At 40.7% G+C, this 27,208-nt stretch overlaps 1 protein-coding gene across 5 annotated transcripts in view; it reads left to right on the forward strand.

Annotated features, from left to right (window-relative positions):
• The window catches only part of AQR (aquarius intron-binding spliceosomal factor), a 111,456-nt gene extending 98,415 nt beyond the window's left edge, over positions 1–13,041 (forward strand). For 4 of the 5 annotated variants that reach the window (XM_073348891.2, XM_078853343.1, XM_073348893.2 and 1 more), the window contains one exon: positions 7,937–13,041. In XM_073348891.2, coding sequence (XP_073204992.2) covers positions 7,937–8,161 — 225 coding nt within the window. In that variant the 3' untranslated portion in view covers positions 8,162–13,041. The remainder of the gene's footprint in view (positions 1–7,936) is intronic. The other variant, XM_073348892.2, reaches the window with a different exon arrangement.
• The last annotated feature ends 14,167 nt before the right edge of the window (positions 13,042–27,208 follow it).

Here is a 27,208-nt window from a genome sequence, read left to right on the forward strand (position 1 = left end):
TTCGGTAAACTTTAGTGTCATCTTTGGAATGAACACGGTGCTAGACTGCAAACAAAAATTGATGTTTGCTGTGCAATCGTCATCACCAGATTCCTCTATGGCTGAGATATGTGGACTATCAATGCCACATAGAACACTTGGACCAATCCCACCTATGATGTCTACAGCAGATATTGGGAATTAAATGACAAGATTTGGTTCCAAACACCAAAGCCCTTGAATGCTGCAACATCACAGGCATTGAAGCTTTTATAATGAGAGCGCAGCTAAGGTGCTGCAGTCATGTGGTCCATATAGCTGACAGAATACTGAAGATGGTCTTTTACAGAGAATGGCAGACTGGAACTCATTTTAGGGGCAGACCAAGAAAACATTACAAAGACTCTCTCAAGGCCTGTCTGTCAGTGTTGACCAGGGAGCTCTTAGGTCCATGACAAGGCCCAATGGTGGTAGCTCTGCCACCTCAGAACGAAAAATTTTAAGAGCATGCTGATTGCTGCAGTCAAGGAGAGAGGTGTAATCTGCAAAGTTAAAAGCAGCACACATTCATCTACAATTGTCTTCACCTGTGGCACTTGCAGATGGGGCTGCAAGTCTGAAAATGGACTTTGGTCTCATCCCAGGATCCACAATAAGTGACTACCTCATCCATCAAACTCAGTGGAAGACCAATGTTTTTAAAAAGAAACAGTTGCAATAATAAAAATCTTCATTTTTAAAGGAAAATAGAATATACACATCATGTGGTATGGAGTTTGTCCCCTAGTTAGTTCTTCTCTTCCAATACCGCCACTCTCACCTGAGGCAGACCAGTCCACTCCTCTTCCCACCGCAGCCAGTTGTCTGGCTATCTCCACGACTATCCAAAACCTATGTAAGTGCGTCTTTCTTTCTCTTGCTATGTGGTGGTGATGATGTGGTTCTGCAGTTCCATATGGTAGGTAGAGATGGTTCATCATTTATGCAAAGAGTCAGGGATAGGGTTTGCTAGCAGATAATTATGCAGAAGGGTCCAAGTATTGATTAGCAGCCAACACAGCAATCATCAGTGGGCACTAATTTATGCAGACACGTCTCTGCCTCTTTTTCCCCTTCTTATCCCTTCCTTCCTCAGTTGTCAGTTTATTCACCTGCTGCTTATTGTCTAAATTGTAGTTTGTGAGCTCTCTGGGGCGGGAACAGTCTTTGTGGTGATTTGTATAGTGGGTTCTTGATCATTGATTAGGGTCCTACAGCAGTTGAAATAATAAAAATAATCATTTAAGTAGTGCTCATGCTAGAAACAGTTGTGTGTGGCATCAGGCACTAAAGATGATATTTTGCACTTGCATAGCTCTTTGCACCTAAGAATGTAAAAGAACTTACAGATGCTTTCATAATTTTGCTAGCATCTAACTAAAGTAACTCCACACTTAAAGTCCTCCCAGTTAACGTTTCGTTATTAGGTTGCTGACCTATTAGAGAACATACTCCTTTAAAGTCCTGCAATGTTCCCTTATAATACTGCTTGGCTCCCCCCGCTCCGCCCACCCGGCGTTCTTGCCGGTGCCCGGGTCAGGGCACGGGGGCTTGCTCCGTTCTGCCCACCCGGTGTTCCTGCCGGGAAGTGGGGCTGGGGCGTGGGGGCTTGCTCCGCCCACCCAGTGGTCCTGCTAGCAAGTGGGAAAACCCCTGACCCCGCTACGCCCCTGCCTCAACCAAGCTTCACAATCATCATTGGTGAGTACAGTATTAAATTGTTTGTTTAAAATTACTTAAAACTTATACTGTATTTATCTCTCTGTGTGTGTGTGTGTGTGTGTGTGTGTATATATATCTCTGTGTGTGTGTGTGTATATATATACACATACATACACACACATGTGTGTATATGTCTTTTGTCTGGTGAAATTTTTTTTCCTGGAACCTAACCCCCCCCATCTCCGTTTACATTAATTCTTATGGGGAAATTGGATTCTCCTGACATCATTTCGCTTAAAGTTGCATTTTGCAAGAACACATGACTAGGACGTTAAGTGAGGAGTTGCTGTACCATTGCTAGCATCTAAAACTAACTCCTTAATAGCCACACTAGCAGTGCAACTAGTTGTTTCCTACTGTGACAATGAGTCATGCTCTCCCTGCAGGAAAAAATGGAGCCAAAAACTGGGGGGAAATGCAGATATTAGAAAGCATTGTAATGTGTTTTCCATAATCCATTTTAGTACAAGAGGTTACTTTTGATTTTATAGTAATCCATTCTTACAAAAAAGAAATGTCAGTAATCACACGGGAGGCAAAATGGGACCAGGTGCATCATAGGAGTCCCAGTTTACATCTGCCTTCACAGGAAGCATATCTTTAGTAAGGATAAAAGAATCTCAGTTTGAGAAATTAATCTTTTTCACATGTCCATAATTGGTATTCACCATACATTATAAAGACCCATATGGTAACTTCTAAGTTCATAAGATTATTTCTCTACCTTCATAATTAGCCATAATAACAGCTACATAGATCTCATCATCGTTGTCATAAACACATAATAGCAATGTCAGCTAATTGTAGATAAGATTTCACTGTAATTAAATATATAATTTATAGTGTGAAGGAAAACTCCTTTTAGGCAAACACAACTAAACAATGCTCTTTTGGAGCTGTCTGAACTTTGAGTTCATTAAAACCATTCTCAGTATTACCAGAAAGTGCCCATCATGTAGCTGAATCATACATTCACATCTCTCCTTAACCTGGAGTTGTGCCCAGCACTAGCAATCTTTTTCAGCTGATCGTATCTTCAGTCTTCTCTGCCAGGTATCCATAGTGCTGTTATCCATACTACTGCTCTTAATGCTTTGTACTTACTTAGTACCTTCCCACCTGAGGACAAAAACACTTTGCATATATTAAATAATCTTCACAATACTGCTGTGATGGAATATGGGGTATCTAAGGATTGCTCTATCAACTACTCAGACTTACTGTTCTGAGTTCTTTGTTTTGGATAAAAATCACACAAGTGTGGAGAGCCTGTACAACACGTTCCACACCTTTTAATCTGTGTGATCGTGTTTCCCTGGAAGGGGCATTGTGCTAGCTACATATAGGCTACAAATAGGATGGTACAGAGAGTTGTTGAAGACAGACCTGGAAAAGGATTTCTGGATCAGATCTCAAGAATACCCAGTGGTTGTAAATGTCTGAGCGAAGGTTTGTGAAGGGGCTGTGCTTCCTGTTTCAAGCCATACGTGGAGTAGGAAGAAGGCATAGCGCAGCCCACTGATGTACCTTAGAATCATAGAAATGCAGGACTGAAAGGGATCTTAATAGGTCCAGTGCACTACACTGAGGCAGGACTGCACATAATCTAGACCATCCCTTACAGGTGTTTGTCTAACTTGCTCTTAAAAAACCTCCAATGATGGAGATTCCACAACTTAGGTAATTTGGTTCTAGGTAATTTGTTCCAATGTTTAACTACCCAGACAGGTAGCAAGTTTTTCCTAATGTCTAACCTAAATCTCCCTTGCTGCAATTTAATCCCATTACTTCTTGTCCTGTCCTCAGAGGTTAAGAGGAACAATTTATCACCTTCCCCTTTTTAACAACCTTTTACGTACTTGAAGAATTATTGTGTCTTCCCCCCTCAGCTTTCTCTTCTGCAGACTAAATAAACCCAATTTTTTCAATCTTTCATCGTAGGTTAAGTTTTCTAGGCCTCGAATAATTTTTGTTGCTCTTCTCTGGACTTTCTCCAGATTGTCCACTTCTTTCCTGAAGTGTGGTGCCCAGAACTAGATGCAGTAGTCCAGTTGAGGCTGCCTCAGTGCTGAGTAAAGTGGAAGTGTATCTTGCTTACAACACTCCTGCTAATACAGGGGTCTCAAACACACGGGCCGCATGCGGCTCCTGGAGTTATTTCGGTGGCCCGCCATAGGCGCTGCTAAGCTCCCCTCCCCGAGTGCGCTGCGTCCCCGCTCCTCTGCCTAGCTCCCAGCGTTTCCTGCCACCAAACAGCTGTTCGGCAGTGCTTAGAACTTTCCAGGAGGGGCGCTTAGGGGAGGAGGCGGAGAGGAGGCAGGGCCGGGGCAGGGATTTGGGGAAGGGGTTGGAATAGGGGCAGGGAGGGAGCGGGGTAGGGGCAGGGCCTCATGGACTAGACGAGCAATCTGAGGAATGAAGTTCAGCATGTATGATTCTTTGCTGTGAGTAGTTGGGAAGAATGTTTGTTAAAAGTGGCAAAGTATTTTATATGAATAGTTACTTTAAAAAGTTCCTACCATTACAGCTGTGTTGATAGACTGTTAGTGTAGATCATCATCAATGTTACCGACCACATAAGGAATAGTTACAGGTGTTTATATTTTATTAAAACCCCTCTTCGTATTACAGTTTTTAAAAAGTTAATACATTGACTTTTAATAGCATACTATATTACTCTTCATTTTTTTTTTGTTTTTGACTATACTTTTGTATCATTGTATGAAAAGGTTTTAGTGATGCGGCCCTTGGGCCGATGTACTAGTCCTTATGTGTTCCTCGTAGTGATCTGAGTTTCAGATCCATGTGCTAATACATCCCAGAATGATGTTTTGTTTTTTTGTGACAATATTACATTGTTGGCTCATATTTAGGTTGATCCACTATAACTTTCAGTTCCTTTTCTGCAGTATTCCTTCTTAAGCAGTCATTTCCCATTTTGTGTTTTTGTAGTTCTTTATTCCTTAAGTGAGGTACTTTGCATTTGTCATTGTTGAATTTCATCCTCTTTATTTCAGACCATATCTCCAATTTGTCAAGATCATTTTGAATTCTAACCTTGTCCTCCAGAGTGCTTGCAGCCCCTCCTTCCTTGGTATCATCAGCAAAGTTTATAAGTGTAATCTATGCAAGTCATTTATGAAGATACTGAATAGAAGTGGACTCAGAACAGATCTCTGTGGGAGCCACTTGATATGCCCTTGCAGCTCATTTAAGAGCCATTGATAACTACTCTCTGAGTAGTTTTCCAACCCGTAGTGCACCCATCTTATAATAGGTTCTTCTAGGCTATATTTATCTTGTTTGTTTATGAGAAAGTCATATGAGACAAAAGCCTTACTAAAGTAGAGAAATATGACATCTACTGCTTTCCACTATACATAAGGCTTGTTGCCCTGTAAAAGAAATATATTAGGTTGGCTTGATATGATTTGTTCTTGAGAAATCCATGTTGACTGTTACCATCACCTTATTTTCTTCTATGTGCTTACAAATTGATAGTTTGATTGTTTGCTGCATTATCTTTCTGGGTGCCAAAGTTAAGGTGACTGGTCTATGATTCCCTGGGTTTTCCATCTAGTTTCACAGCTGGTGTCAGCTGTGCTGGGGGGGGAAATGGGATTTGCTCTTCCCCTGTAAGGAGTGGCCAGGGCTAAGGCAGAACCTCCCACAGCTGCAGGAAGCTACGCACACCTCTCCTCCCCCCATTTTCTGTTTCCTGTGGCTGAGGAGCAATGGGTAAGGGGCCATTGTATGTATGGAAAGCTGCTCCCCTGTCCACCCAACCCCCCTGCATCCAGACTCCGCCATACCCAGACCCTCCCGATGAGCCTCACTACCCCACACCCAAACTGCACCCTGCCAAGCCCCACCCTTCCCTGCACCCAGACCTCCCTGCCAAGCTCCACCGCCCTGCATCCAGACCCCCGCTGAGCCACTCCACTCAAACCCCCACCCGCGGGACCCCGAACCCCCCTGCACCCAGACCCCCCACCGAGCACCATCCCCCTCACATCCACATGCCCCCACTGAGTCCCAACTACCTTCACTTGGACCCCCCTGCAGAGTTCTATTCATCCTGCACCCAGAAACCCCCAGTGAGCTCCTGTGTATCCAGATTGCCCCCCACCACACACACACACACACACACACCCCGGATGCCCCCCACCAAGCCACCCACACTCCAGTTGCCCCACACAGAACCTTCTAACCCCGCACCTGGATCCCCTCACACTTAGCCACTCCACACTTGGATTCAGCCGGGCTGAACCTGCCTGCCCCACACTTGGATTGGGGGCCAGGGCTGGGCATACATGCAGAACTGTGTCCCTCCCGCTCGCTATCTTGGTGCTCCTGATGCAGAAGCGCCAGGTCCCTGGGGTGTTTCTGGGGCAGGCCAGGCCCTTACGCCGGGTCAGGGTCGACTGCAGGTTCACCGCGGAGTCCATGTCCCGAGGGTGGGGGAGGAGTTGGCGGAGGCTGTAGGGTGATCTCCTACCTCCGTGCAGCCAGCGTGCTGTGCTCCCCACTGCCATGCTGGAGCCTCCACATTTATTTATTGACAAATAAAATATGCAGCATTTTAAAATATTTTGCACAGAATGTTTGTGTTTGGTGCACAATTCCCTCAGGAATACTTATTCTCCTGTTTATAGATAGGTACTATACTGGCCCTTTTCCAGTCCTCTGGTGTATCTCTCATCCTCTACGAGTTCTCAGAGATAATCACTTAGTGGCTCAGAAATCTCAGCCTGTTCCTTAAGTGTTCTAGGATATATTTTATCAGGCCCTGCTGACTAGAAGACATCTAAGTAATTCGTAACGTGTTCTTTCCTATTTTAGCCTTAGATCCTACCCCATTTACAATGATGTTCACTATGTTAGTCGTCCAATTACTGCTAACTTTTTTGGTGAAAACTGAAGCAAAAAAATACATTTAAGACTTTGGCCATCACTACCTTTTCTGTCATTGTCTTTCCTTCCTCATTTAGTAATGGGCCTAACCCTGTCCTTGGGCATCCTCTTGCTTCTCATATATTTGTAAAATGCTTTCTTGTTACCCTTTATATCCTTAGCTAGTTTAACCTATTTTTGTGCCTTGGCCTTCCTAATTTTGTCCCTACATGCTTGTGTTGTTTTTTTATATTCATCCTTTGTAATTGGACCTAGTTTCCACTTCTTGCAGAGGACCCTTTTGAGTTTCAAGTCACTTAAGATCTCCTGTTTAAGCCAGGGTGGCTTCCTACCATAGTTCCTATCTTTCCTATGCATTGGTATAGTTTACTCTTGTGCCCTTAATAATGTCTCTAAAAAACTGTTAACTCTCTTGAACTGTTCTTTCCCTTAGACTTGCTTCCAATGGGATCTTACCGACCAATTCACTGAGTTTGACATTTGCCTTCTTGAAGTCCAATTTCTGTATTCTACTGTTTTGCCTCCTACCATTCCTTAGAATCATAAACTCTATCGTTACATGATTGCTTTCACTGAGCTGCCTTTCACCTTCAGATTCTCGGTTCCTCCCTGTTTGTCAGAATCAAATCCAGAATAGCTTCTCCCCTAGTCACTTTCTCCACCTTCTGTAATAAAAAGTTGTCTCCGGTATATTCCAAGAACTTGCTGGATAATCTGTGCTCTGCTGTATTGTTTCCCCAACAGATGTCTGGGTAGTTGAAGTCCCCCATCACCACCAAGTACTGTGTTTTGGATGATTTTGTTAGTTTAAAAAATGTGTAATCCACCTTTTCTTCCTACTTAGGTTGTCTATAGTAGACCCCTCCATGACATCACCTTTGGTTTTTTACCCCTTTTATCCTTACCTGGGTGTTTGAGTGAATTCCACTACCCCCAATTTACTAGGGGTGAATTTTCCCCCTTCTTTTATAAGATTTAGTTAATCTGGAAAGAAGCATGAACTGGTAAGACATGAGTATATGCTAAATTCATTTTCATTCATATCTCTATAGGGGTTTCATTAATTGTTCCCTAATGTTCAGAAACAGTAAATACTTGTGAATGTAAGGGAGAAAGACATTTATGACTTTGGTGGTTAGTGTTTCTGATTTTATGCACAAATGATTAAAGGTATTTAGGTCTTAGATCTAAAGTGAGCAATTAGAGCTAAAACAGAAATTGGTATACAAGTCATCATAAAACCTGAAGTTGTGTGTGTTGAATAATCCTCCTCTTACATTAGCAGGATTTATTGCCCCCACCCGCCCTGGTTGAAGAAAGTGAAACAGTTCAACAGGAAGCAGAAGTGGAAGTTGAAACCAAGAGCACACCAGTGGAGAGTGAAGAGACAGTGAAGGAAGAGGGAGAGACGGTGAAAGAAGAGGGAGAGCATCGGAAAATGCCAGAGCATCCAGGAAGAGATAGTGATAGTGAAGACAGTGAAGCTGAGACTGAGACTGAAAAGTGATCTTTACCCTCCAATATGTTTTGGGCACCGACTGGAGATGGTGACAGAGCAAAAATAAGTTGGACCTTATTAATAGCTGGCTGTGTAATGCGATCTGTTCCGCATATTTTTCACTGAATATTTCAGTCAACAAATTTAATGAATGGTAAATAGTGTTAAATATTAATGGGTACTGAATTCTTATCAGTATCAATACTTTGTAGTTATTCATCTCAAGTGATAAGTGCTTTTCTTTCATGACTCATTTAGTAAAAATGTTTTTATACTTGTTTTTAATTATTTAGATAGAAAAAGTAGAAATTTTTAATATGTTCACTGATTCAACCATCAAACTTCTAGTGATTTTAAGTAATTATCTTCAGGCCCACTTCACATTCACTTTCCCTAACGCTTACATATAAAGTGTACAGTGGAGAGGTTCGGAACCAAACTGCCTATGCTTCTATGCAGAGATGTGGGTGTGGGCCCTAATTCAGCAAGATACTTAAGCATGTGCCTAAAGTTAGACATATGAGTAGTGCCATTGACTTCCAGGGGAGTTAAATACAGACTTAAGTGCTTTGCTGAACTGGGGCTTTGGGAGCAGCATAAGACCATGTGCTAGCTGTGCTCGTTTCATTGCTGCCTTCTGTTACTGTTCCTAGTATGTCGTCATAGGCAATAGAAAAACTTTCATCTTTATTTTGAGAGACAGTAATTGCCCATGATAAAGTAACATTGAGTAAAGGTGAAGGTTGTTTTCCACCCATAGGAACTGGGTCTGCAAAACATCAAACATGTATTGAGACAGTGCTTGAGTGGATTTTCTGGGGTAACTTCCAAACGTGCATCCTTCATAAGCTCCTAGGGAGTAAAAGGTTTTCCGCTGATTCGGCATCAGCGTCTGCCAACTTGGCAAGTGATTCAATGAAACACACGCTTCTTTCCTAGTAGATTTGCAGACAAAGCAGTAAACATAGGACCATCCTTCATATTCTTTGCTGGCAAAGGAAAGATATTCAGTTGTGAAATTGCCAACAAGAGTTCCTCACAAAATATAGACAAGAGAATCATTCATACTAATGAAGCTTAAAACATTAAGTTTTCCTAATATCTTTATAGTAAAATGAGAATCAAATGTAAAGAAATACAATTAGAAGCAAAACTTGAACACACACACACTGCCAACATGATGTATGAGGAGAACCCCACGCCCATCATCTTCATTAAAATGAATCTCCCTTCCCATGTCTCCACTATTGCACGTCACAATATCTAGCGAGCTGCTACGTTTGTTTTCTGAACTCTCAGCCAAACCAGCAAATGAATCACTTGTGAAACGTGTGTGTGTGTGTGTCTCCATCCATCACTTTTACCAGAAAATTTAAAAAGAACCTGTGCATTTTTTTTCTATCTGCTAGTGGAGGGGTGAATGATGCAGAGTTAAATATATGAGTGATAGTTTCATAAACTAACATGCATATGTTTAATCAGGGATGAATAGTACAAGGCCTTCGAGCAACATGTGACCAGCTTAGCTGAGGGTCATCTCTGCTTTCCAACCTATTGTCTATAAATATTTGAGTGTCTGACAATCTATCTTGGTTCTTTAAAAAAAAATTGGAGCGGGAGCATACGGTACTTGTACATAATTAATGAAGCAACTGAAGGGGGGGGTTCTCTAAAATAGGTAGTTGAATATTGTAGCCTGGTCTATGGATTAGGAATAAGAATTTACAGTTATCACTTTGAGAGTTGACAGGTTCTTGTCCCAAGATCAGGCCCAGTATTATTAAAATTATTATATAGTTGGGAAATTATGTGCACAGATGCAACATTCACACTATAGGAATGCTTATATTTACAAATTTATTAATACATTTAGCAAAGTCACAAACACTCTAACTCAATAAGATAGATAGAGATAATACAGCAAGTACATCTGAACATCCATACTCTCACCATCCCTTGCAGAACAACCTGAAATGTTAGCCATCATCTTCCTCATCACCATCACCTTCCTCATCTTCACCAGTGGTCATCATTCTGGCCTCTCCCAAGGTCTGCATCTCCCTCTCCTACTGCTCTGGGGTGCTCCTTTTATAATATGTTATGCTGTCACCATGTCTATTCATTAGGGGTTTTCCCCCTCTTCCTTATTTCTATTTCCTCCCCTTACCAATGTTAAGGTGTCCTTTTTTAATAGGTTAATATATTTGATTTCATGTCATTATCATATATGTTAATTTGTTGCTCTGGCACTCTTGCAGTTGGATGTTCTGTCCAAAACTTTCCAGAAGCTGGTGTTAGCTCGTATTTCTATGGTTGGCTGATGTCATTATAGACAAAATTCCCCATTACATTCTACTTCCTGTTCTCCAAAATTTATGGGTTTCCTAAGTTTATCTATGCCAAAGTTTGTAGGCGTCAAGCCTTATGCTAACTGCTAAAGCCAGTGTCTTACAGTTTACAAGCCTCTAGGTTCCTTGAATTACTGCTGAATATAATAAAGCAGAGTATAATGAAAATCAGAGAATATAATAGAGGTAAACTGGCCCACTGGGCGACAATATGGAGTCAGGAACTATCTCAGTAACAAGAGTACAGAGCCTGACTGAATGCCTACAGCAACTGGAGAAGATGTAGAAGGAATAAAGGAATGAGAAGATACTTTTGAATGTATTTGCAGGCCCCCTGGCTATTTCCGCATGCCCACCCCACACGCTGATGCGCACACAGTCTATGTTGAGCTATGCTACATGTGCAGACCCTTCTGCATGGTCTCCAGGAGACTTGGCTCCCCAGTGCATGTGAAGCAATTTGTAATTGTTCTGCTGTGTCCAGAGCCCTGCTAGACCCAGAGAGTATGGGTGTAGATTTGCTCCTAAAATGGTGGGGAGAGTTGTGAAGGGGATTGCCACTGGAAGGGAACAGAGATAGTTTAGTACAAATAGCAAACATTTGAATTACTGCTTTACTGCATCCTCATTTCCCAAAGGCTGGGGCGTGCCTCCCTGGGGGTTTGAGGGACTAACAAGGTAAGGAGTGGGAGGGGAGAAGAGTTAAAGGTCTATAAACTTAGTGTATGTCTTCACTTAAAATGCTGAAGCAGTCCTGCTGTAGTGCTTCAGTATAGATGTTATCTACACCGACAGGAGAGGTTCTCCCATCTACATAGGTAATCCACTTCACTGAGAGGTGGTAGCTAGGTCAACGGTTAGGTCGGTATACCAATGTACATTTCTAATGTAGGGGAAGTGTGATAGGTTTCATTTTATTGAAAGGGGAGGGGATCAAATTTCTGAAGTTTGGGAGAATGGATAGTTTACTGAATGGTTGGAAAGCTTTGGCTTTTTGAATCCTTCCATTCAAAGCCAACAGCCTTCATGATTTAAATATATTGAAATCTTTCCTCCAAAAATGCATATAGTTACTGTTGACCTTTTTTTCTCATATGAAAATATAACACAAGTTCAAGTCTGTAATTTAGGTCTTGGTGCCTTGTTTTTGAAAGACAGTATTTTCTTGGGATTTAACATCTCCTTTTAGTGTTTGCAGCGTTGTGCTAATGAATGAGAGACAGATAATGAAATTGAATAATATATTTTCATTGTCCCAAGTTGACTGAAATGCAAACTGTCAATAAGCACTTTTTACAAAACCCTAAGAGCTATAGATGTTCCCATTTTTTAATGCCTTCCTCGCAGATGTACCATGGCAGGACATTTGTAAGGTGGCCATGTGGTCTTCTGTCCACATCTTTTCCACTCATGATGCCATCGCCCCAGGAGCGGATGTGGCAGTTGGCCATGCCATTCTACAGACTGTGACTTCTTGCGTGTCTTCGCACCCACCTCCGTGCTGAACACTGCTCTCTAGTCTCCCATGTCTGGAATCCATATAGAGACCAGCACTCGAAGAAGAAGGGGAGGTTGCTTACTGTAACTGGAGGTTCTTTGAAATGTGTGGTCCTTATTTGGATTCCAATACCCTCCCTCCATCCCCTCTTAAAGCCTTAGACGCACCACACGGCCGAAACACGTGAGAGTCAATGGATACTACTACAAACAGTTTCGGCACATGGCGCGCATGCACGCCGCCTTTGGAATCCAAATAGGGACCATACATCTCGAAGAACCTCCAGTTACAGTAAGCAACCTCCCCATCCTATTGAACAATATTACACTGTGTTTTCTAAAGTGAGACCTACCACATACATTTGGGATGCTGAGTTGGATAGGGAGAGAGAGGTCCTTAAAAAGTCATCCCCTTTAGCTGAGGACACATACAAGAATACTGAAACAAGAGTATTGGGAGAATGCTTAGTTGCCAAGGAGTCTTCCTTTTGGACATGTATTGGCTACTGTTTGGAAATATGAATGGATATTGCCCGGTCAGTGTTTTTATTCACCATATTTAAGAGTGTGTGAGCTTGAACAGAATCTATTTATATAACACTGCATAAAATAACCTTAAACCTTGATATTGGTGAAGTATCTATACCCTTTAGTGAGTGGTCCAGAATAACCACCCTGAGAAATGAAAGGACCTGGTTGAGACAAAGACCCCACTGAATGGTAAAAGTTTGTGTTCATTTTGCACGTTGGAAACTGTTTTTTCAGGAAGCCTTTTCAAGTGTCTAAGGCCCAGATTCTCAGTGGTATTTAGGCACCTGATTGCCATTGAAATCAATACAAGCTAAATATGTTTTGAGGATCTGAGCCCCAGTCTCATTTGTAAGTCACTTTTAAAATGAAATTTTTGTAACAAGTATTTTTGAAAAAGAATGGCTTAGGTTAGCAAGGATGTATGTTGGAAATTATTACTATCTTTCATGACTCTGGAATTGCTTATAAATGAGGAGAATGTGCCTATGCTCAGTGCCCCGCCTATAGAGAAAACCTTTACTGCAAAAAAGATTGACTTCCAGTTTTATTAGCTCAGTTGTCTTGGTGTGCACCCTAAAGTAGAACATTACATACATACCTTGTGGGGACTGTTAAAGTCATTCCTTAGCATGAGAATTCTACTGACAAGAGTGAGTGTGATGTGCATCTATCTAGATTTGTCTATTGCTCTAATCACTATAGCATTTAAGCATGTAACAAGGAAAATTTAGGACTAGGAGTGGGTGGGACACGTGGGGCTCCGCTAGATCTTTGGCCAAAACAGAAATCTCTAGGGGGCTGCTCCAGCCAATGTAATTTAGTAGATAGAGGTGGTCAGCTCAGGATCAGAGGAAAGAGAGGTGTCTTAGAGAGAACTTTTTCCCAGCTGCATTGTATGTAAGCTTGGCTCAGTTGAGGACTAAGCCCTTAGTATCTGCCATGCTGCTTCAGTTTGCATTTTTGAAAACTGTCACATCCTGTCATAGAAATCAATGAGCCAGTATAACCTGAAGGAAGTACAAGGCTCAGATTAAAGTATCCTGTGCCCTGCCTTCTCCCCTCCAGTTTAGAAGTGAAACTGAGCTGACTTGGTGCCCCTAGCCTGACTATCCATTCCCATCACTCCTGGACTCCTTAGGCTCACTCATAGGTACCAAATGATCCAAACATAATTCAGATTCTGTTAATGTATGTTCCCATTCGCAAGCTGATTTAATCCCCACTGAGCACAGAGGCTTCTAATGCAGTAGGTCCTAATCTCTCGCATGCATACAGCTCAGACTTCAGTAGTGGGCCAGCTGTCCTAAATTGCTCCCTACTCCCACAGCGTTCACCCACTGGCATTCTATCAGCCTGCACTATGTAATGAGAGGCGGCATCGAGGACAGCTGCTGTTGCTGACTTATCACTCAGTCCTGTACACAGTGCCCTGCTATAAAATTCTGAGCTGAATCAAGATTTACTGATGACTCTAGGAAATGTGTGGCTCCTTATTGTATGAAATAAATTATATATTCTCTTTGTCTACATATATACACGTATATTTATGGGAAGACAGGTTATAACTCCAGAGTTAAAGTTTGAAGCAAGCTTCTCTTATAAACCCAAACTTAATACACCCATCTAATCTCATCAATATGAAATAAATCCATCTGACGTACATTATGCATCTTACCTAAATTCTGTCCTTATTTTGGACAGTTTGTTTCAATTTGTTTCAATTTCAAAAGTTGTTGTAGAGGGATTCTGGAAATCTGAGGGCTTGGTATATGAGGAGCCTTTCAATTATGATGATATTTTCTAATGCTGATTTTTTTCTCTGAAAGAGGTTTGCCCTGCAAATTACAATTTTATTTTGTTTTGGTGGCCTTGCTCCAAATTGGTGCTTTTTAATGTTTTAGGAAAGTTGTGAGAGGGAATTACAAAGATATAGAGCTGATACAAGTAACTATTGCTGTGGTGCAATTGTACCTGGTAATATATGTTCGCAGTAAAAATGTATACATTATAAATACACTATACGTGGCCTGGGTGACATGAGCAGAGGCCTGGAGGAGAGATCCAGAGCTCAGGGACTCCACTGGGGAAGAAGAGGAGAATATGGGAGGAGAGAGCATCTCTGATCTAAACTCAAGTGCACCACGGGGAGAGGAGACCATTCTAAATCCAATCCCCTTAGCCCCTGGCTCTCCCCATTAGTGCAAAATTCACAGGCAGGCAAATTTAATTGTTTAAAGTAGAACTGTCAATTATCTGATGAACATCTGATGAAGTGAGCTGTAGCTCACGAAAGCTCATGCTCAAATAAATTGGTTAGTCTCTAAGGTGCCACAAGTACTCCTTTTCTTTTTGCGAATACAGACTAACACGGCTGTTCCTCTGAAACCTGTCAATTAGTTGCAGTTAACTCGAGCAATTAACACAAAACAAGTTAACCAGATTTTTAAAAGATCTCCATTAATTGCAGTTTTACTAGCTGTTAATAAAATACCAATTTTAATTTATTAAGTATTTTGGATGTTTTTCTACATTTTCAAATGTATTGGTTTCAATTACAACACAGAATACAAAGTATTTATTATTTTGATTACAAATAGTTGCACTGTAAAAAAAATGAAATAGTATTTTTCAATTCACCTCAGACAAGTACTGAAGTGCAATCTCTTTCTTGTAAAAGTGCAACTTACAAGTGTAGAATTATATTTTTTACACAACTTCACTCAAAAACAAAACAATGTAAAACTTTAGAGCCTACAAGTCCACTAGTCCTACTTCTTGTTCAGCCAATCGCTAAGACAAACAAGTTTGTTTACATTTACAGGAGATACTGCTGCCTGCTTCTTATTTACAATGTCACCTGAAAGTGAGAGGAGGCGTTGCAAGGTATTTACATGCCAGATATGCTAAACGTTCATATGCCCCTTCGTGTTTTGACCTCCATTCCAGAGGACATGCTTCCATGCTGAATTTAAATTGCTATTCTATTATTATTAACTGTACAATTAAAACTGTGATTAATCGCAACTTTTTTTTTAATCTCACGATTAATTGCGATTATTTTTTTAATCGTTTGACAGCCCTAGTTTAAAGTTTAATTTCCCAGGATGCACCATCTGAGCTGCTGTTTTGTATGAGGGACTGTGCTATTGTGGGCAACTGGAGCTGGAAGGCAGTGTGCAGAGAGCAGTGATTGAAGGCATTAGACCTGAGGAGGGGAGGCATTATATGAGGAGTTGTCTTACAAGCAGAGTGTGTGACAGAGATGTAAGTATATGTGCCTGGGTGTTGTTTTGTAGTCAGGATTAACACCCTTTTGCAACCTTTCCACCTTAAATAACTTTAACAAAGTTTTTTTAAGGGAATCGTCAATGCAACCACAAAAAATAAATTCTGGGGGGAAGACAACGTTGAGTCATTTTGTTCATCTCCAAGTTGCGCGGGGCAAGGATCTGGCTTCACAGATGAGCTCAGTTCCCATCCTCCCAAAAGTCCCCCAGCAGCACCACGTTGTTCCACCTTTATGTGTATCTGAAAGTCTATATGTGCAGTTTTGTATGGCTGTGTCTGTCCATATGTGTGTCTGTGTAAAGCACGTCCCCGCAGTGTCCTCCCTGTAGTGTCCAAGCATCTTTCTGTGTCACATCACCCACAGCACTGTGTATTCCCCTTTGGTCTCTGTTCAATCTCCCCAGCAGGCCATCTCTGTCTCCCTCCCAGCCAGACCTTTCTTCTTTAACAGGGAAGGGGGTGCTTGTCCCGTCCCATGCCATGTGCTACAGTCCTTTGGGGAGAGGACTGGAGGAGGCAAGCAGGTCTCTTCTCTCTGGCGGCTCCTGCTGTCTGAAGTGATATTGTCTATAAGTTAGGGAACTGAGCCTTTCATCTCTACTCCTCAACTGTCAAGTAGTGCTGAGACAGCTGCTGCCGCACACAGCAGCATTTGGGAAGTTAGAAATGGTCTCCCTTTCCCTTTCTTGCCTCCCTGCTGTCACCGATGCATATTTGCAGGGGGGAAAAAATTGCAGCTCCCCCACCCACACCTGAAACTTATAGGGGAAATTTCCACCTTAACCTCTCCCAGCGGTTGTGCCTGTGGAACAAATATACGTGTAACATACACTACCAATTTGAAGTGACCAGTATCTTTAAAAAGTCTCTTCTCCAATTTTTGCTGAAGAGGGGCTTTCTGTAGTTTGATTAGTCTCCACCTAAAGCCAAAAACCCTAAGAATAATATGCAAAATAATCAGTGAGGTTACAATAAAATGAGACATGGTTCACTAATCAAATCTGTAAAAGCTGATGGCTGCGTCTCTGCCTCTTTTGTAACGCATGCCTCTCATGTGCCTGTTTCTCCCTGTCTGCTGACTTCTCTCCATCCTCTTCTCTTTGGCAGCTTTGTGTTTGGCACAAAATATCCTTTTAGCTCCTGCACCCTTACCCATCTCCTCTTTTTCTTTAGATCACCTTAATTAAATGCCATAACTGACCTCCACCTTGAAAACCCAGTTTAAATCTGTGTCTTCAGCTTCTGGTGGTAGGATGTAGTTCTTTAGAGTAAGTCTAAGAAGTATGATGAATAGGAGAGGGATTACTTTACATAGACAGTACAAATCTGTCACCTACAATGCTTGGCCAACTCAAACTTTCAAAGGCAATCTCTAAATTAGTGACTGTGTGTGTGGGTGTGTGTGTTTAAAGCATGTCCCCTCAGTGTCCTCCCTGAGTTCAAAGGTCAGTTCCTAGTTATGCAACTGACTTGCTTTTGACCTTTGGCCTCACATCAATTTCTGTCTGTTAAAATGCAGATAAAGGGAAGCTTAATTTAGTAGGTTCTTTAAAGCACATTGAGATTTGTGGGTGAAATATGCTATCAAAATGCAAAGTGTTATTAATATTACAGAATTTAAACGTGACCGGGAATTGTATGTGCATAAAGGCCCAACCCAACAAAACATTTAATCACAGGCTTAATATTAAGATCCCAAGTAATTGCATTCAAGTCAATGGGGACAACTCCGGTTCTTAAAGTTAAGAACGTGCCAAAGTGCTTTGCTGGCTCAGCACCTAAATCAGGTATGTAGGCATAGTCTGTGGTTTTTTACGTGTAAGGAGAATAAAGAACTATGTGGTTAGGGACAAAATCCAGTGATAGTGAATGGATGCCCCTCAGGCTGCAGAGAAATGAATAGTAGAACACTTCAAGGGGTCAGTACTGATATCAGTATTATTTAATGTACTAATAATTTGAAGGAGGACATGGACAGCAGGTTGATGAGGGTTGCTGGAGACTCTAGGTTATTTAATTTAGTAAAAGCTATGAAGAATGATGAGGAGCTCCAGATAGATTTAAACACATTGGGGAACTGGTTAAGTGTATGGCAGATGATCTTTAACTTGGATAAACATAAAGTAACACAAATTGCCAAAGATGGACTCTGATTTTATAGGATTTTCTCAGGACAAAAGCTTACGAGTCAATGGACTAAGGAGACAGCTCAGTGAATATATCTGTATAGCTACTGAATAGGATGAGGGAAAGCATGGAGCCTTGAAGGATCCTGCATGTGAGAGTCCTGGAGAGTGAGGAACAGTTGTCCTCAGAAAGACCTGAGCAATTTCAGCCTTGTAGATAGAATGGCAGAATTAGGTTGTCGACCATTTCACATGCCATGGTGACTCCAAAACATTGAGTAGCTATGTGCTTCCTCTCCTGCTTCCTCCCCCCCGCCCCCCCCGCCCTCCCCGCCCCAAACTATGGGCATGAGGAGGTCATTCACCAGAGTGACAAGGGCTGTCTCTCCACCATGTCCTGGCATGAAGCCTTATTGGGATGGATGTTGGCAACAGAGAGGCTAGTTACAGCCTATTTTTAGTTAACTTCTCAATTAACTTGCTTAAGAAAGAGAGATTGGAAACTGAGCAGTAATTTGTGAGATTGCTGGCACTGCGTGCTTATCTATTCAGAGTAAAGGTTAGCCTCATGAAGCTCTAAAAGACAAAAATGTTTTGCTATAATTGGAAGTTATGGAGCTGTTCAGGGAAGATGCGGTTGGAGGAGAGCTAATGGAAAAGGACTCTCTGCTTCCTGCGCAGGTTAACTCCAAAATTAGAAATATATCTGCAATATGTCCACGTCAAGGATGCTGTGAAAGCCATAACTATGAATTTCGTGACTTCTGTACATTTAATCATAATGCAATCATAATATTGCATTAATATAGTTTACAGTGAAAATTTTATTAATGAAAATAAAAATTCAGTGGCAATTGATGATAATTTGTGATTGTAATTGCACAAGAGATGGCAATATAAGATTCAGATTACCATGTATATATCTTGAATGTAGGATGTAGAATTTAAATATCTGTGATCCGAGCCAAGCCTGTAACTGGCATGCAGCTGGGCTACCTGCTGGAATCTTTTTGGGTGGTGGAATGAAGAAATATTCTTTCTTTGAGCTATCCAAGAATGAGAAAAGTCACCTGCAAAATTTCTTATGATATGACAAATACCTTTTATTTACTGTAAGGTAATCCAAAATAGCAAATTGAGGTGTAAAATGAAAGTGTCTCACCAACTACAGAAATGCTGTCATATTTGTCTTTTCCCAACAAAAGAAAAAGGTTAAAAAAAAATCTGAACTATATCAGAGGAATTTGGAAATATTTAAAGTGAATGTGTGACTGATACAAACACAGCAACAGTCCATTGGGGATTTTGGAGCACTGATTTTTTTCCCCTCTCTAGTTACGCTACTTCCATCACATGGCCTTCTCCAAACTATTGTTGTTTCCATTGGCAGGGCCGGCTCCAGGCACCAGCATTCCAAGCAGGTGCTTGGGGCGGCAACCAGAAAGGGGCGGCAGAGTTTCCATGGCTGCAGTTCTGTTCCGCCAGCCGCGGCAGCAATTCGGCAGCGACAGGTTTTTTCACTGCTTGTAGTGGCAAAAATGGTAGAGCCGGCCCTGTCAATTGGGCACTACTAATGTCAGGACTGTGTCTATCACACTGCAGCAAAACCTTTCTGGATCTGAGCCCTGCTAAGAAATACCTAGCACTGAAGGACCCAGACTATCACATAGGACATGTAAGCCAACAGATCCTTTCCAGTCCTTGACCAAGCTCCCTGTTGTCACATAGAATCCCACCCATATATTTATTAAAATCCATCTTAGGCTCCCTATGGATGTTTCCCTCTTCTCCTCTCCCTGAGGTAGAAAAGAGATGATGTTTACTGAACTGAAATGCTGCTGCCAGAGCCATCCCTGAAGACTGTAGGCCAGATCCTCAGTTCTGAACAATCCCCCTTATGCTGCTCTGCAGCATGGGAGATCTAACGCTACCATAACAAGGCAGCTGGGATTTTCCCCTTTTTCAGCAGAATCTCTGGCTGGCATGGCAAGCTTTACACAACTCTGTCATGACCCTTTGGACACAGGGGAGCTCTAGCTGCATAATGGTGTTTCCGGACGGCCAGCATAGAGTTCTAGATTTCAAGGCCAGATAGGACCATTGCGATCATCTAGTCTGACCTCCTGTATTACACGGGCCAGAGAACTTCTCTGAAGTAATTCCATCTGGACTAGAGCATAAGCTAAACCAATCTTGATTTTAAAATTGCCCGTGATGGCAAACCCATCACAGCTGTTGGTAAATTATTCTAATAGTTAATTATCCTCACTGTTAAAATGTTATGACTGTAGTCTTTTACTTTATTTAAGGTTAATTATACTTCAGTGGGTTTGGCTCTGGTGGCTATAGTTTTAAGTTCAACAGAGTTACCTCTGTTTTATATTTAAAGTTCATAGGAACACATGAAACCATAGGAAAACAACACATACAACTACAAGAGCATTTATTTGTTAGTGAAATTTTATTAAAATTACTGACAAAGCTATAAATGTTACAGCATATACAATTTCTAAAGATAAATATAATGGACCAGTTATAACTACAGACATACTTACATTTTTCTAGATGGCCCTTTTATGGTGCTGCTGGGAGACTTTGACCCTTAACATGGGAGTGGTTCCTGCTGGAGTTTTCCCTAGGAAGCTCAATTTCTCTGTTTTGAGCAACCTTTTTTATACTGTGAGTTTGTCTATACCTACATTCTCTGCATGTACATAAAAGTGTCAACCTTCTTTTTCTTATTGGTTTGTGTCCCCTGAAAACACAAGGGACCCCGAATTCTATAGGCTGGGTAGGTTTTTGTTAACATTGATGTACCACCTTTATTCTCAAAAAGAAAAGGAGTACTTGTGGCACCTTAGAGACTAACCAATTTATTTGAGCATAAGCTTTCGTGAGCTACAGCTCACTTCATTGGATGCATTCAGTGGGCTCACAAAAGCTTATGCTCAAATAAATTGGTTAGTCTCTAAGGTGCCACAAGTACTCCTTTTCTTTTTGCGAATACAGACTAACACGGCTGTTACTCTGACACCTTTATTCTGTGGTTATTGTATGTGTTAGAGACAATATTTGTTGTCACAGCATTTTATAACTTAATTTAATCTTTCCAGCTATACTTTTGCAATATTACCAGTTGGTACCTCTTTTCCATTATCTTTTGGGTTATTTCTCGATCATTGACTTGTGCTATTATTTTTTGTCTCCAAAGCCCAAAATAGCTAAGGTAAGGTCTTACAGGCCTCGGCCTATGGGTTTTTGTGTTTCAGCTTGCCTTACTTATGTCTACCACATAGTTCCTTTTAAATACTGATCAATCTTATACTTTTATAATCCTACAAATTACTCTAATTAACATAGTGTTTATATGTCATATAACATATTGATTAATCATAACATCACATGATAAATGGATACTAAACTAAAATCATTGGCCACATTCCCCACCTTGACAGGGTGTGTTATCTTGTTGTTAAGCAACAATTAGATAAGAGCCCTGTTACATACATATGACAGTAATGATTAATACAATAGCACATAAGAAATTTAATTGATGTAATGTTTCAGTATTACATGTAATTTAAATTTATGCTTGTCATAAATATAAAGGAAAGGGTAAACACCTTTAAAATCCCTCCTGGCTAGAGGAAAAACCCTTTCACCTGTAAAGGGTTAAGAAGCTAGGATAACCTCGCTTGCACCTGACCAAAATGACCAATGAGGAGACAAGATACTTTCAAAGCTGGAGAGGGGGAGAAACAAAGGTTCTCTCTGTCTGTGTGATGCTTTTTCCGGGAACAGAAAAGGAATGGAGTCTTAGAACTTAGTAAGTAATCTAGTTAGATATGCATTAGATTCTGTTTTGTTTAAATGGCTGATAAAATAAGCTGTGCTGAATGGAATGTATATTCCTGTTTTTGTGTCTTTTTGTAACTTAAGGTTTTGCCCACAGGGATTCTCTATGTTTTGAATCTGATTACCCTGTAAGGTATTTACCATCCTGATTTTACAGAGGTGATTCTTTTACTTTTTCTCTTCAATTAAAGTTCTTCTTTTAAGAACCTGATTGCTTTTTCGTTGTTCTTAAGATCCAAGGGCTTGGGTCTGTGTTCACCTATGCAAATTGGTGAGGGTTTTTATCAAGCCTTCCCCAGGAAAAGGGGTGTAGGGTTTGAGGAGGATTTGGGGGGGGATGTTTCCAAGCGGGCTCTTTCCCTGTTATATATTTGTTAGACGCTTGGTGGTGGCAGCGATAAAGTCCAAGGGCAAAAGGTAAAATAGTTTGTACCTTGGGGAAGTTTTAACCTAAGCTGGTAAAAATAAGCTTAGAGGGTTTTCATGCAGGTCCCCACATCTGTACCCTAGAGTTCAGAGTGGGGAAGGAACCTTGACAATGCCTAAAGATTATATGTAACTTAACTCTATTTGCATGCCATTCTTTTATATTATTAGGGATTGTTTTTTGGGGGGTTTTTTAGGTATTTTTGCACGGGGGGAGCAATTGCTCCTCTGCATTGTGGTACATAATTACAATTATATGGAGCTTTTGGGACTTGATGTGGACTTATACTTTGCATTTTTTATAAGTATTAACTTCCTTGTGTACTTTTTTTTATATTAGCTTTGGCTTCTGCTGCGGCTGTGACGGTTGACAACAAGGGAAAGGAAACAGGCTGAGTTATATGCGGCAGGGGTTAACGCTTGTGCATAGTGATTCAAGTTTTCCTTCCATGTGACATAGGGCTAGGATGGTGCACATAAAGTAAGGATACTGTGACCAATAATTCATCCTTTTTCATTCAGTTTTCATTTCTTTAGGTGTACTATCTTGTGAACTGCCACTATTTAAAATTTTAACACTTGCTTGATTTACTTTATTCATGTTACTAATTTTAATTAAATGTGAGTCTTTTTTTTTTTTAACAATTGTTTTAGTTGTAAGGTTAGTGGTGGTATATATGCATGAAAAACTGGAGTACTTTGTTTAGTTAAATCCTGATAATTAGGGTTACTTAGAATAACAGTTTTATTTTTATTTTTTAAAGTGTGCACTGGAGATATTGTTGTATGACCAATTGTTGTAGGCACTTGTGGTTTAAAACAAAAGTTTGGATTTGTGATCATTCATTTACGTTGATCATGATAGAATTTTTTTTATGATTTAGTTACTATGCAATACTGCCCTTCTTTTGCATATGCTATTTGTTCCATAGGAGATTCCATTTGCTTAGTTGTACTGGACATATTTCTGTTGCATTCACTGCCAGTAAATCTTGTTGGTACCTTTCCATCTGACCACCTAGTGGAGTTATTACCTTAAACACATTACACCTACAGATACATTGACAGCCCTTTTAAGAGCAACAAGCCATCTGCGGGACTTTTCGTGTTTGGGTATCATGATGATACACCATCAGCTTGTTACATGATACACTTGCATTTGTTTTTTATAAATATTGGTTTTTAGGTGGCCTATGGTCTGGACAGTAGCTAATTGGTCAAACACATTTTTAGCTGGATTGAACACTATCTGGGTACAGGGGCGGCTCTACCAATTTTGCTGCCCCAAGCAGTCGCCGCCGAATTGCTGCCTCCACAGCAGCGGCGGAGCTGCCTCCGAATTGCCACGGTGACCAGAAGAGCAATGGATCTGCTGCCGAATTGCAGCCATGGGACACGGGACTGCCGCCCCATTCTGAATGCCGCCCCAAGCACCTGCTTGGAAAGCTGGTGCCTGGAGCCGGCCCTGTCTGGGTAGTGATAAAGTGAACGAAACATATACAGGATATATGTATATAAACATATAAACAGGATTGTGACATGTCACAAGGTTTCCTTAAATAACATGTATTATGATTTGGATGTTGTGTCACAGATCCCAAGTTTTTTATTGCCCCGAATAATAATATTTTTACAGTTCATTTGGCATTTAACTTTTTTCCTCACTTTTAAATACATTGTGGGCAATACCAATTTAAAATTTGCTGGTTTTTAATTAATTTTGGTACCTTTTTAGTTTTAAAAACTGTAAGGTATTCTTAATAGTGTTGATTACATATTTTTATATGCTGAATAAATAATTTTTCCCAAGATAATGATTTTTGTTCTGATCATTATTATAGTTTACCAGTTGATTAATTTTTTTTGTTTTATTAAACAGTTTAGTGATTTCATGCACATTATATACTGTAAATAGTTCCTTAGTTGATAAGCCATAAATACCTTTTAACATTGGATTAATTACTTGATTAGCTTCTTCCTGAATTACATAATTGATATGCTTTTTGATATTTTTAACATTCACCTTATTCCAAATTAACGTTTCGGTACCAAACAATCCTGTAATAGTATTTAGAATTTCCAAAGTGCTTGTTTTTTGTTTTCTTTTAGGAGCATACAGATTACTGTGTATCTCCAAACCCAGATTATCAATGTCCTGTGCCCAATTTGATAAACAGTAATCTTATCCACAAGGAGTACTGGAAAAAAAGATGCAACTTTGGTGTCTTTACAGTAACAAAATTTGCTCATTTGCCAATTTAGATAAATTTAACACAACAGGGATATGCATGAATTATACTTGATTGGTTAACATCCCTGGCATAGGTGTGGCAGTGAGACCACTAACAGGGCCTTTCTGCAATTCTGGACATTCCACTGAATTCTGTGCATTATGTGGGTTTTTTTCACTATTATTGCCTATACCTGTTCTTTGAGTTATAATAACTTTGACTTTATCCAAAACCTTAATTTGGATACAGGCTTCATATCCTTTCTTATTTTTATGCTTTAGATTGTATATGATTATTGCTTCACATTTTACCAAACTTTGACATTTGGTTCTGTTTTTCCATGATTCATATGGAATTCCATTACTGATTGGCAAAGAGTGAATTTTTCCTGGAATATATGTTTTACATTCTTCCCTCTCTAGATTCCTCCAGTAAGGGGGAGATTTGTTTCCAATTTACTAAGGCATGTATTCATTTTCTTTTATATTCTATGCAAGAACAATATGTTTCCCTATTATTTCTTTAACATGTGGGTAAAATTTGTTATGAGTGGTTTGATGAAGTATTTGGCTGCCTAATTTTTTTTGGAAAATAGTGTACATACCTTTCTCCACATCTTTGAACCATCAGTGGGAAATGTTTCCATAATACCAGTTTTTGCCCTTCTTTTAATACCATATGTAATTCCAATTTATACAGATGTGACATATGATTTGGTACTTTATGCATTGTTACAATTGTACAACTAGTTGATGCAGTAAACAAAGTTTTATTTCGAGTTTTATATATAAACTGTTCTTGGTTTGGTTGATAATTCCATTTAAAGACAATTGTAGTTGATTGGCATGGTATTTCAGATTGATCTTGGTCTGGTTTCATTCTTTTTCGTTCCCCAGTTACTGTTGTTTGCAAATCTTTAGTTTCAATAGGCAAATTTGAATCCAGTCCCAATGCAACATTTTGATTTACACGAACGGTTTGTGTTCCTTGTGGTGAAACAGTTGTGATTCAGTTTGGATGGCAGCATTCAAGCAGAAGTATAGGATTAGTGTCGTGCTTTGCATTTTTCCCAGTTTCTGTTACTGGGATGATTGTATTGGCTTTCTTGCACAATTATTGTTTCTGGTTGCTGCGCCTGTGAAAAAATATTTTTTTTCCAACACAGTTTTAACTGATTTGCATGAATTTATTAACTTTTTTTGTTTCCCTGTAAGATTCTAATTTTATACTCAGAGGTATAAAATGCCTGTAACAGGAGGGCTCAGCAGTGAGCCCGGGAAGGTGCTAAGGGACCTCAGTGGGGGCTGCTGTAATGGGAGGGCGCTAAGGGACCCTGGCAAAGCACTAGGGGACCCTAGCAGGGGACGCTGAAAACCCTGAGTCACTAGCTGTGGTTCACTCCCCTTGGATCTGGAGAAGCTGATGACGGAGAACCTGTACGCCACACCCCAACAGTGCCATGAAGTGTAAAGCTGGGGAGATAGCAAGTGTGAGGGGGTGGGGAAGGGGAGTATCGGGAGGCCAGAAGCTTTCCTGGGAGGACCTTGTGGAATCAGAAGCTCTTGGAAGCAGTGTGTCTCCTCTTCCTGTGTGTCTCCTCAGGCAGAGCAATTCCCAGCCCCTCCTGGCTCCACCCCTGCGGTGCTAACAGTCCAACTGCTTCTGGTGCTTGTATAAGGTGCTGGCGTATAGCTGCTGTGGGAAGGCTACACCCTCCTTGCTCATTCTCACCTCTGCTTCCACGCACCCTGTTTGATTGCTTCACACAATGCGCAGTCAACCTGCAGAACTCTTTGCCAGAGGATGTTGTGAAGGCCAAAACTAGAACGGTTCAAAAAAGAACTAGATAAATTCATGGAGGTTAGATCCATCAGTAGCTGTTAGCTAGAATGGACAGGGATGGTGTCCCTAACCTCTGTTTGCCAGAAGCTGGGAATGGGTGACAGAGGGTGGATCTCTTGATGATTACTTGTTTTGTTCACTCTCTCTGGGGCACCTGGCATTGGCCACTGTCAGAAGACAGAATACTGGGCTAGATGGACCTTTGGTCTCACCCAGTATGGCCGCTCTCATGTTCTTATGTTCTTTTGAAGTACTGAGTCTATTCACAATAACATGTGGCCCAGTCCATTGATGACATGAATTGTGTTCAGGTACAGCATAAAAGATAAAAGCATAACTTGGTCTCCAATTTCCCAAGCATTTTCTCTTTGATTCTTATTAAAATAGGTTTTGCCTTTTGTCTGAATTTTTCCAGTTTGACAGCTACCTGCAAGTGGATCTGATTTAAATGTTTTTTTGTAATGCTTGCAGATAAGTTTTTAGTTTGATTTTCTTTAGCTGTGTGCCACTGGTATGCCACAAAAGATGTTTAGGCATTGGCATCATTTGTTCAGTTATTACCTCAATGAGCGTATGAGTTGTGGAGGCAGCTGGAGTCGCCCTGAGTGCCATTAAAATGAGTGGAATCAGGGTGTTCCTATCGTGTCCGTTGGCATCTACCAGTTTTCGCAGCATGAGTTTGATGGTGCGATTTGTTCACTCTGCTATCCCTGATGATTGAGGTCTGTATGAAATATGCAATTTTTGTTGCACTTCCAACAATTATAGGCATTTCTGGAACATTTGTCCAGTAAAATGTGCTCCTCTGTCTGACATGACCCTAGCAGGTAGTTTCCAGCAAGAAAAGACTTGTTTCATTAGATTTTTGCTGTTGCCAAAGCAGTGTTTGCTTTTAAAGGAAATGCTTCTACC

The sequence above is a fragment of the Lepidochelys kempii genome, chromosome 6 (assembly GCF_965140285.1).
Source record: "Lepidochelys kempii isolate rLepKem1 chromosome 6, rLepKem1.hap1, whole genome shotgun sequence".
In the NCBI taxonomy this organism is placed as follows: Eukaryota; Metazoa; Chordata; order Testudines; family Cheloniidae; genus Lepidochelys; species Lepidochelys kempii.